The 12,144-nt window shown below is 42.8% G+C and overlaps 2 protein-coding genes across 9 annotated transcripts in view; one reads left to right on the plus strand and one right to left on the minus strand.

Moving 5' to 3' along the window:
- The window catches only part of TM6SF1 (transmembrane 6 superfamily member 1), a 56,668-nt gene extending 48,395 nt beyond the window's left edge, over positions 1-8,273 (plus strand). For 3 of the 8 annotated variants that reach the window (XM_047086578.1, XM_047086576.1, XM_047086585.1), the window contains 2 exons: positions 2,431-2,512; positions 7,544-8,273. In XM_047086578.1, the coding sequence (XP_046942534.1) occupies positions 2,431-2,512; positions 7,544-7,711 (250 nt within the window). In that variant the 3' untranslated portion in view covers positions 7,712-8,273. Of the gene's footprint in view, positions 1-2,430; positions 2,513-4,094; positions 4,122-7,543 lie in introns of those variants that run through there. The other 5 variants (XR_006963399.1, XR_006963400.1, XM_047086577.1 and 2 more) reach the window with 3 other exon arrangements.
- The window catches only part of HDGFL3 (HDGF like 3), a 72,606-nt gene that overhangs the window by 18,271 nt on the left and 42,191 nt on the right, over positions 1-12,144 (minus strand). Inside the window, exons 2-4 of the mRNA XM_047086590.1 lie at positions 6,410-6,486; positions 614-752; positions 131-289 (exon numbers count right to left, since the gene is read on the minus strand). Of these exons, the coding sequence (XP_046942546.1) occupies positions 131-289; positions 614-752; positions 6,410-6,486 (375 nt within the window). The remainder of the gene's footprint in view (positions 1-130; positions 290-613; positions 753-6,409; positions 6,487-12,144) is intronic.

A 12,144-nucleotide genomic window follows, 5' to 3' on the forward strand; every position in this document is an offset into this window, starting at 1 on the left:
CTGTATTACTGTCCCTAGAGGCAGAGGCTCCACGGAGCTAGTATATTTCTATGTGCCCAATGGAGGAATTAAAGATCATCTAATGAATGTGCATATAACATTAATAACAACGGAAACGGTTCTCAGGCACCTTCGAAGTGTAGGACTTTTTCCGTTTAGAGCCCGCTTTTTCATTCTTTCTTTTGCCTTTTCCATCCTCTTCCACTCTATCCCCTTCCTCCTCACTGCTCGCATCTGCAGTATTTCCACCTTCTCCCTCCGTTTCCGAGGAGCTCTGTTGCTGAATTGCCTACGAAATAACAAGATATTAGCTAATTACATTTTTGAAAAATTTTCACGGACACTGTGAAAAAAACATTCTATTTTAATCTAAAAGGGTTCAGCTTACTCTTAAGATTGCAAAATAAAGGACTGTCAACCTCAATTTTCCAGTGACCACTTGACTTGAACCCCCTTGAGTAACAGAATTGCATTTAATCCAAAATATTACCGGAGCTAAATTCTGATTTCAAATAGATGGAGAGTAACTACTAGTATAAGAGGACACATAACAAAGACCCCAAAGAGAGTTAAAACCAAAGAAATGAGATCTAACAACGAAGCAAACCATTACCTGGTATCCAGTGAACTTCACTCCTGGGTTATTCTCTATTTCCCACAATCCTTCATTAAATCCTTTCCGTTTGTTTGACTTTCCAAACTTGTCTTTGTATTCCTTATATGGAAAAAGGTCTTTGGGACCTAAAAATGCACTGCAGAGATATTTTAGAAATAGGATACATTTGACCTTCAAAGGTACAATATTTTTAATATCAATATCAACAAAGGTGTCAGAGCATATTTTAGTAAACAAGTTAAAAGTATAATAAACCCTCTGAGTTAGGCACGTAGCACAAAATGTTTTACACATACACTTCAAAGCAGAAAAAATAGATAGCTGGCTACATAAACCAGCAACTCTAGACTGTGCTTTGATCTTACTTTAAAAAAAATTTTTTTTACATTTATTTATTTTTGAGAGACAGAGAGAGAGCACAAGTGGGGGAGGGGGAGAGAGAAGGAGACACAGAATCAGAATCAGGTTCCGGGCTCTGAACTGTCAGCACAGGGCCTGACGTGGGGCTCGAAGTCACAAGCCGTGATAATATGACCTGAGCTGAAGCTGGAAGCTCAACCCACTGGGCCCCCCAGACGCCCCTGATCTTACTTTTAAATTACCAAATTATTTTTGTTTTAAAACTGGCTTTTGGTTACAAAGGTAGTTTTAAACCTTTAAAGTTTATTTATTTTTGAGAGACAGAGCATGAGCAGGGGAGGTACAGAGAGAGGGAGACACAGAATCCGAAGCAGGCTCCGGGCTCCGAGCTGTCCGCACAGAGCCCGACGCGGGGCTCGAACTCACAAGCCGTGAGATCACCACCTGAGCCCAAGTCGGAAGCTTAACTGACTGAGCCACCCAGGCGCCCCACAAAGGTAGTTTTAAAGATGTCCCCTTTGACCCCTTACATCATCATGTTAAACTAAGCCTTATTTATGCTAATCTATATACCACATTAGCAAATTATTCACTGTTCTTTCTGTAAATTAAAAAATCACATTGGTGTTTAATGAGGCACTAAACAAGAAAAAAAATCAGAAGTACAAACAGATACAATGTTACACAATTTCAACCCTACCTTAGACGAATCACGGCCATAAAAAGAAAGTCAGTTAGAATAAATCCCGCGGCTGGCTAACAGCTCGGAGCGTTCACACTAGCGTCTTCGGCACGACCACCCGTGACGTCAACCCGGCGAATGAGACAGCGGAGGCCCGCATCCCGGCTGCCACGCAAGAGTCTTGCATTCCAAACTAAGGCTCACGTGCCCAGCCGTGAGACAGACCTGAGCGGACGCCTCGAACGAACGGTCAGGCACCACCGCGGTGTTGCGGCTTCCGGGGGGAACAGACGAACGCCCCCAGCTCAGGGAGCACGCGGTCTGGCGGCGCGAGCGGGGGTTCGGCCAAAATCGGAAGGGAAAAACCACGGTACCGCGTGCTCTTAAAAGAAACCAAGCAGGGAAGGGGTGGCGAGTCCGGGGGTGGACTTTACAACCCCGGGCACTGAGGTCACGGGCGGCCTCGCGGACAAGGCGGCGATCGACGCGAGGAAACGAGCCGCCCGTCACCCGGGGGAGAGCGGCGCGGACGCAGGGCGGGGCGCGGCCCGGAAGGTCCGGACGTGGGAGGCGCCCGCTGAGTTTACGAAACAGGCCGGCAGCGTGGTGACTGGGATGAGGGGAGCCGGGAGGGCAGGGCGAGGGGAGGTCGTTGAGGGGGCTGCGTCGGGACACAGATCGGGTGGGCCTCGAAGGCCGCTATGGAGGCTCAGGGTCAGACGAGAAACCACGAAAGGTCTGAGAAGAGAAGTGACAGCTTGTGTTCTAACAGGATCCCTTTGGCCACCGCGCTGAGAACCGACCCAAGGAGAGGGCACTGGGGCAGAAGCAGGGAGGCAAATCGGGCCACTGAGGTAATGCCCGTGACCTGGGCCAGGGCGTAAGCCGTGCGGTCGGTGGGAAGGCGCGGGATTCCGAATTCACTGTCAGGAAAGGGCTAACACGATTTGTCAAGGGGCTGGAGATGGCACGTGGGAGGGATGGAGAACTGAGGTTATCTCTGAGAAATGAGAAGAACAGATCTGGCGTTTACTGAAATGAAAGATTTTTTTTTATATATAAAAAAAATTTTTTTATGTTTATTTTTGAGAGAGAGAGAGAGAGAGAGAGAGAGACAAGAGAGTGAGCAGGGGTGCGGCAGAGAGAGAGGGAGACACAGAATCTGAAGCTGGCTCCAGGCTCCGAGCGGTCAGCACAGAGCCTGACGCGGGGCTCGAACCCAACAGACCGCGAGATCATGACCTGAGCCCAAGTCGGACGCTCAACCGACTGAGCCGCCCAGGTGCCCCTGGAATGAAAGATTTTTGAGAGAACAAGATTTGAGGGTGAAAAGCTCAGATTTCGATGTTAGGTTTGAAACCCCGGTCTGACATCCAAGTGAGGAGGTCAAGTGTAGGGAGCCGGAGAGGCGATTCTGGCACTCAGGGGAAAGGTCCGAGCTGGAGGTATATGTTTGGAAATTATCTGCAGAGATGTTGGAAACTTTGAGACTGTTATTTAATAGGTTACTGTTGAGTGCTATAAATTCCACTTTCTGACTGGGGCTTCGTTCTGATTCCTCACTGCCTAGCTGATCGAAGTTTCCAAGTTGATAAAAACACCCAAGGAAGCTTTCTGCCCCCGACCACCAAAACCTCCTTGACCTTTGACAGCTTGGTCAACATGACTCTATCTCACTGAATCCAGACATAATTTTGCAGGTCACTGGACATTTTAATCACAGGATGTCAGTGTCTTGCTTGACAAACTGAACAGGAGAAAGAAATGGACTCTGTCGATACTCCTTTTAGAGAAACGTGTCCGCATTGTTAGACCATGGCTTTTGACTTTTCTCCGGCCTCTGACGCCACGTACAGGAGCTAACTGCGGGCTAAGCTGCCCGAGGTTCGTGTCAGCTACTGGTGCTCGCCAGGGCCTGCCTGTATTTCTGTGCTGCCGCGGGAGGCAGGGTTAATGTGCGACTGGCCACGCCAGCTGTTGCCAGAAAGAAGAACCCCGAGTGAACTGTTCTGAAACAACTACTTATTTGTTGATACACAGTGTTTTTTCCTAGAATATAGACAGATAATTCCACAAATCAAATCTCCTCCCAGTTGGTTAATTTTCCTGCATGTTTTACAAACCTTAAAGGGTAGGCCAGAAAACAAAATTGTTCAAAGTTCCATGCTCTAAGGATGTTATTATTTATTTATTTTTTTTTTCTCCTGGCCAAGGCTGTCTTGAAAATTGTCCAGACTAAAACTACTGGGGTTAAGTTATATGGAACAGAAGAATTTGGGGATCCAATTACCTAACTGTCTGGGCGTTAGAATAAATTCCAGGCCATGTTCTGAGGAAAATTCTAGTCTGCTTAGGGGTGCTTGGCTGGCCTGCACACAGCTTTCTTGTGAAGTTCCTCACCTTTATTTCATTTAGTGAATTTTATTCATCCAACAGCTATTATTTTAAGCACTTCCCACTGGCCAGGCGCTGTGCTAAGCACCGTGTCTACAGGAGCGAGCAACACCCACGTGTACTCTGCCTCCACAGACGGGCTGAACATTAGGTACTTGCCAGGGCGTATAATCTCAGGTTCAGGGACACCCGATCCCCAATAAATGCTCTGCTGAAACAAAGTCCTGGCAGGTTTTTTTGAAGTTAGTTTTCCTCTAGATGTTTCGAAACCTACCTCTGTATAATCTAACCAGTAAAAAACGAACACATGGACTATATTATATCGCTCCTTGGTAGAACTACTTTTACTGAACAGAGCCTTGGAAGGATGCCGTTGACTTAGATTAGCGATGCGTTAAGAATCGGTTCCGGGAAACCCTTCACACGGTTCACTGGGATGACTGTTACCCTCACCAGCTGCACACCAGGTGGTAAGCTCTTTATTTATAGTGCTTTAAAGAATGCCCAGAAAATGTTTACTAAGAGAAGCGACCACACAATGTTAGTAAACGGTTGATTTGTCCTATATAACAAAGAGGGATAATCTTGTTTCTTAAATCCTGCCAGGTCCCAGAAATACGATCAAATCATTTGGAAACAGGTCTCAGAGAAAAAGCAAAGTAATGGTATAGATGCAAAATGGAGACAGGAATGAGGCGGATGTAAAAATACGTAGCACGAAGCCCTCTGTGCTTATTATAGATAAAACATTTACTTCTAAGCTTTCTAGCAACCTCTCTAAGGAGGAAATCATGGTACGCTGGGTATTGCACAGTGACTACTAGATAAAAACAAAAAAAGGATAAAACTAACTTCTTGAAAGAAACGCAACTATTTCTCACACGAAGACAAGAAATAAATACGTCTTAAGGGCCCCCTCTCCCCTGGCTAGCTCTCTTTCGAGGCGAGCATGAACAAGGTACCAGACTGGCAGAGGCAGCAAGCTAAGAAAAAGTTCCCGCCTGGCCCTACTGCATTCAAATGAACACAAGCACAAGGGATGACCCTGAATTTGGAGATTTGTAAGATTTCATGACAGGTATTCTTTTTTAGAAAACATTTTTAAGTTTTATTTATTTATTTTGACAGAGACAGAGCAAGCAGGGGAGGGGCAGAGAGAGGCAGAGAGAGGCAGAGAGAGAGAGAGAGAGAGAGAGAGAGAGAGAGAGACAGAGACAGAGACAGAGAGATCCCAAGCAGGCTCTACACTGGCAGTGCAGAGCTAGACAGGGGGCTCGAACCCATGAACTGTGAGATCATGACCTGAGCCGAAACCAAGAGTCGGATGCTCAACCAACCGAGCCACCCGGGTGCCCCTCATGACAGTTTTTAGCTTCCTCCACACATACAATCCCTATTCCACTTGTGTCCTTGTGTGACGGACCACACACGTTTTTAGTGTGTCGAGACTGACCATCATCTCCTGGTATCTAGTAACCAGCTTCCTTCTTTCAATGATGAATTATTCCTTCCAATTTTCTTCCCTATTGCAGTTGCCTAAGCTAGACACTACGCTTCCCATTTCCCGATGGCAACACGTGGTCACAGGACCAGGTTTTTGCCACAGCTGTGCGTGCAAGTGTAAGTGACATATGCAACTTCCTTGTCACTTCCTTACGCACAAGTGTCCTGTTCTTCATGTTTCCTAACCACCCTCCACTCCCCTCTACCTGGAAGATGTACAGGTGTTGCTGAGCCAGTTTTCATTTGTTTTTAAATAGCAGACAAGGCAACACCCCAGGCGATGGCCGGACAAAGTGACAGAAGGAACCTGGGTCCCCAGAGCAGAGCAGTCTACACACCCTGAGCTACCTGCCTACCTCTGGATTGTTTCAAAGCAAAGAAAGAAATTTCTGCTATCTAAGACGCTGTATTTTCAGCTCCGTTTATCCAGCAGTTTAGGCTGTACTCGAACCAACACAATTTAAAAACCTTATTAAGTTGGTATGTTTGCTTCAGGGTTCAACAAATTGAAAGGGCCTGAGAGAACCTAAGTTTGTTGTATGAAATATGAATGAAGGAAGTCTCTCCAGAAGGGAAATATACAAGAGCAACAAAAGAAATTACTGGGAGTGGGAAGGAGACCACCCAAGGACTTGCAGGTGTCCCAAAGGAGATTCTGGGTAATGTCCAACATTTACACAGAAATAACATTCGAAAGTAAAATGAATGAAAAATCTTCACATTAAGAAAAATACATTATTAACCTTGCCGAATTTATATAATTGTGCTCATTTTAATAAGACCAGGTATAAACAACGTAGCCTCGTAGAGCCAAATTAGAGGTGCTGAAATTTCAGGATGTTTTGTTGACTTACGTTTCATGGGTGCCAAAAAAGAAGATAGGATATTTGTTTGCTGGAGGCTTCACAGCTCCCTCTGGGAGTTCATCAATCTGTTAAAGATAAATTTAGTTTTTAAATATTCAGTTAAATCATGTAAAATAGCATAAACAAAATATTGTTCTGATAATTTTTTTGCTAATTTCAAAATAAAATTATTCTAATCAAAATCCCAATAATTTTTCTTCTTTTGAACCTTATAAGTGATTCTAAAGTTCGTATTTGGCCCACCACATGGACAGTAACACTGTAAATTGATTATAACCATTATGGTAATACATCACCAGGAGCCCAAACTACTCATTTCTTCTGACTCAACAGCATTACTTCTGGGAATCTGTCCTAGCAAAATAGTTAAAAAGAATAACAACAACAACAAACAAAAAGATGGCACTTTTTGGAGAGGACGGTGAATTTACACACACGCACACACTACACCTAGAAACATACATGCTGTAAGGCAGAGAATTATTATGGAAAATTAACTCAGTGAAATATTATACAGTCATTAACAATTACCATCTCTTTCCTGGACTATTCCAAGTCTCTCTCCACTCGTTTAAGCTGGAATTACATTTAAAATGCACATTTGATTATCTCACATCCCTGCTTCAAATCCTTCTATGGTTTCACATTGCTTAAAGCATCCTTAACTGTGCACATGAAACCTTTGGAACTTTAAAAAATGATACTTAGGGTGCCTGGGTGGCTGAGTTGGTTAAGTGTCTGACTTTGGCTCAGGTCATGATCTCACAGTTCGTGGGTCCGAGCCCCATGTCGAGCTCTGTGCTGACAGCTTAGGGTCTTGGAGCCTGCTTAAGATTCTGTGTCTCCCTCTCTCTCTGCCCTCCCCCACCCGCACTCTGTCTGTCTCTCTCTCAAAAATAAACAAACATAAAAAAAGAATAATGTTACTTTAGTCCCCCCCCCCCCAAGACCTACTGATTCTTATGTACGGTTAAGGTTGAGAACCTCTAATACGATAAAGTCCAAATTCTTTAGGCTATTATGTAGCCCCAACCTTTCCTTTGAATTCCCATAATTCTGACAGGATTATGTTGAACTGCAGGCATGAAATTACCAATGTCTACAAACCATTTCTATTTCCAGGTCCTACAAGCAGCTCAAACTAAAGAAAAGGCTACAAAGAGGAGAGGCACACTGGAGTTCAGAGAGCAAGAGACCAGGCCTGATACCCCATGTCTGGAAGAGATCTGCGGGCCTCCTTCACTCACATGTGGCAGCAGCCTGGGGGTCACCCCACAAGTTCGTCTCTGAACTAAACGAACCATGTGTCAGAGCAGACACTCTGTGTACTGGGGAAAGATGAACTTTGAGTCTAGAACTCGTAAAGTCCTGCTTCTGATTTTAAACTGTGCCATCGAAGGCATCATTTCCTCTCCTGGGGCCTTGACTTTCACATCTGTAAAATGGGATGGTTGCACTTGGTGATCTCTGGGTCTCCTTCAATCTTGAAATCCCATGGCTTGTCTAAAACTGAACTAATTTCCCTTGAATCTAGTTTTGTTTTCTAACTTAATTATTGGCATAGTCTGTTACCAGGAAAGAAACCTTAATCTTTTTATTATTTCCTCAAGCCCCATATTCAGTTTTTTACCAAATACTCCCAATTCAGCTCCAGGAATGTCTCTCAAATTGATCACTATTCCCATTAGTAAGTGTTGTTCCCTAAACAAGTTCTCATGATCTTTTAACAAGGCCATTACAGGTCTTTCAAAGTACCTCCTTGTCTCCAGGCTTTCCTGTTACATTCAATACGACCCTCCAAAGACAATTTAAAATGAATAATTTCATTTGAATAAATTCACTAAACGTTCAATAATGTGTGTCTCTGTGCGTATATACGGTAAAAAACACGACATAAAATTTTCCATCTTAACCATTTTCAAATATACAGTTCAGTAGTGTTAACGATATTCACCCCATTGTGAAACAGATCGCCAGAAAATGAGTAACTGTACTTTAAGTGGACCAAGGATAGAACTTAAAATGGAAATGCATGGTGACCAGGTGACAAAACACTGTCACGTCATGTTGGGTTTTTTTTTTCACACTTAGAAAAAAACTGCAAGTAAACAGTTTAAAAAGAAATCTTTTAAAACTTTCTGTCAATACAGCTTTTGGATGAACTTTTTCTTTGCTATAATGTTACATGAGTAACATCTATTGCAGAGGCTGCACAGCGACGGCCCTCAGGCCATCTCTGGCCTGAAGATATATTTTGTTTGGCTCGAACGGTGTTTTTTTTGTTTTTTTCCCAACTGAATTAGTTACCAACACTTTAAAACAGGAAGATTCACATTAAAATTCAGAACAGCTTGTGTGAAAAAAAATATTACAGATAGGGATGAGCAAGCATTCCTACAAGGAAACGATTAGCCAAGATGTTCAACAGATGCCACCTTGAGACCAAGTACGTTACACTTCCGCCACACTCTAGAGAGTGTCAATGCCTGCGTTCCTCATTCATACCTTTTAGCCGGCCCCTTTGGAGTACTTGAATGTGGCCCTTGTAATAAATATTGTCAAGGATCTAGGAACTGGTCTGACAACCATGTTGGTTCCCCTATAAAGGTGTTAAGTAGGCTGACTTGTATTGAGTCTTGTTTTTTTTTTTTTTTTTTCCTGCCTGTTCATTTTTGAGAGGGAGCGCAAGAGAGTGTGCACACAAGTGGGGGAAGGGGAGGGAGCTAGAATCTCCAGCAGGATCCACGCTGTCAGTCACGGTCAGTCAGCCCAGAGTCCGACGGGGGGCTCGAGCTCATGACCCTGATATCATGACCTGAGCCAAAACCAAGATCGAACACAACCGCCTGAGTCACCCAGGTGCCCCGAGGGTCTTGTTTTTAACTTTTTTGAAAATCGTACTTTGGCATTTTTGGAATAACAAGTTGTTCAAGTAGATACACCTTCCTGAACCAATTAAAAAGTGCACCTCCCAGGCACTGTTTTTTGGCTCCTACTGTGAATACCAAGTGGCAACAGAATTTTACTTTCAGTTTCTGTTTTGTTTTGTTTTACTGTTTGCTTTCCTGACTTTGTATTTTTACTTTTGTTCCCAGTTTTCAGCTACGTTTGTTAGGATTCTGGTTTGCACACAGCCAATGTGTTATCCCCCATTACAGGACGAGGGTGACCTACTGTCTTTTGGGTGTGACGTGGCAAAGAATCTGGTATGTTAGTCTTTTAGTCTGTAGAATGTCTTGCTTCCTTTGGACAGAAGAAGAGTCCTTTTGAGACCGAGATCAGTGAATGTGTGTATTTTATGTTACCTTTAACCTGTAGCTGAAGTTTCAGACCTGAAGCCAGAAGCTCTCTGTGTTCTTACTTGACAGAGTGTTTACTCCTCCTGTGATTTTGAAACATTTTTCTACTTCTGGAAAGGGTCTTAACAAATTGGGTAGAATTTTCTTAAAAGATCTGTTTCTATTGGTTTACAGATAGTAATATGACTTATAAAAATATAAAGGTACATAAGAATCCTCAGGAATTAAAACAGTGAATGTACAATACTTTCAATACGGTAGCCTTTTTGTTAATGTTCTTTATTGATTTGTCTGCTTTGCTCATTGCAGAGACACTCAGGGGATGTCAGTTAGAAACCAAGCCTGTAATCCCTTGAAGTTTATAAATCCACAGCCCTATGCACTCGGGGCAGGAGGGAGGCAACCTTGTATTTCCTAGAAAACGTGTCCTCAGAGTTTCATCCCTGCACCATCACCATCAGCTGTTACATGGGGACTCATCAGAAATACTAGTTCTGAGTCCAGAATTCTGACCAATTGACTTAGATACTTTGGGAGTTAAACCCAAGAGTCAATGTTTTAAGAAACCTCCAGCTGATTCTGAAATACATTATAAGACATTCCCCCTCTTGCTGTGGTTCCTGTGGATGGACTGCCTTCATTTCTTGTGCTTAACAGGAGTCTCATTATGTCTGCAGGATTTTTGCAATGTGATTGCAAAAATGTACCAATGCATGATTGCTTTCTTAATGCTTTAAAATGTACAAAATAGCAAAATTCCTATTTTTTATTAAAGGAATACCATATTATATTAAATGTGGTGGCCTTCTAAGAAAAAAAAATCCTTCTCATGGAAACTGACAGGTCAGAGGCAGTTACACATAAAAAACCATGGGGCGCCTGGGTGGCTCAGTCAGTTAAGCATCCGACTTTGGCTCAGGTCATGATCTCACGGCTTGTGAGTTTGAGCCCCACATCAGGCTCTGTGCTAACAGCCTTGAGTCTGGAGCCTGCTTCAGATTCTGTGTCTCCCTGTCTCTCTGCCCCTCCCCTGCTCACGTTCTGTCTCTCTCTCAAAAATAAACAGAAACATTAAAAACAAAACAAAACAAAAACAAACCAAATTTAGGGGTGCCTGGGTGGCTCAGTTGTTTAAGTGTCCAACTCTTGATTCTGGCTCAGGTCATGATCTCATGGCTGTGACATCAGGCCCTGCATCGGGCTCCCTGCTGGGCACGGAGCCTGCTTAAGATTCTCTCTCCCTCTCCCCAGCTCTCTCTCTCAAAAAAAAAAAAAAAATCCAAATTTAAGCAATCAAAGTGAATCCTCGAACAAATCAGACTGGTTGATAATTCTGTTGTAAAAACAATTCTGTCTGAATTTAATCCTTATAGAATGTAACATAAGTATATGTTTTATTTTTTAAGTAAAATTTGGGTTTGTTTCCTCATGAAGACACTAATTACATTGGGACTTCTTAAACAGGTCTACTGATAAGCTAATGTTGCTTCCATATAATGTTAATGGTTAAGGAAAATATAAATATAAACGAATTATATTTCTGACAAACTTTTCTAAACCAACAGCTATTATATTCTGTGGTATATTAGATTAAACATAATTTCCAATACTTAACTTTAAGATGCTGGGCTAGTATTAAATTGAATTAAAGGATAATCTTTGCATCCTTGAATAATTTCCACATAGAACAGAATACTGAAGCACTGGGAGCCGTGTGTGGTTTTGTGTCATATACAAATAGGGATTACAAGTAGGGATTAAGTCTGCTACTCTAAGATCTAAGACACAGGAAGGACATGTGCATTACGATTGTCCATGAGCTTTGATCGTTTGCTAAAACACTTGTATGGGACAGTAATTCCTCAAGTATCTGGCTCTCTGTAAAACAGATGTCACTCTGGGTAAATTATAATTAATATGGAGATTGAGACTCTACAGAGAACAACACTGGCACAGAAGTATAACCAGGTAGGTGAGGTAACAGGAGGTGTTTTCGTTTACTAATGGGAAAAGATTAATTTTGTACTTGAACTCAAGTATTTAGGTTGTTCCCACATGTGGGAGAAGATTAAGGACAAGGCCCAGATGAATGCTGAAAGTTATAGGTTTGTGGAAAGGGAAATTTACTTGCCTTGGACTGTGTAACTGCAAGTGGTCTAAAAGTTTATGCAGTGAAATATTAAAATGTTGCCAAAGTTGGATGTTTGGTTTTTATCAACTGAATTATAACTGACCTATAATATCCTGTTAGTTTCATGTGTACATCACAACCATTCAACATTTTTATACATTATAAGATGGTCCCCACGGTGAGTGGTCGTCATCTGTCATCATATGAAGTGACCATGACATTGGCGACTGTATTCCCTATGCTGCACTCTATATCCTGTGACGGTCACTAAGTTTGTGCCTCTCAATCCTCCT

Source organism: Lynx rufus, unplaced genomic scaffold, assembly GCF_022079265.1.
Source record: "Lynx rufus isolate CCGP_SWC_20201006 ecotype Redwood Valley unplaced genomic scaffold, mLynRuf1.p SCAF_21, whole genome shotgun sequence".
Taxonomy (NCBI): Eukaryota; Metazoa; Chordata; class Mammalia; order Carnivora; family Felidae; genus Lynx; species Lynx rufus.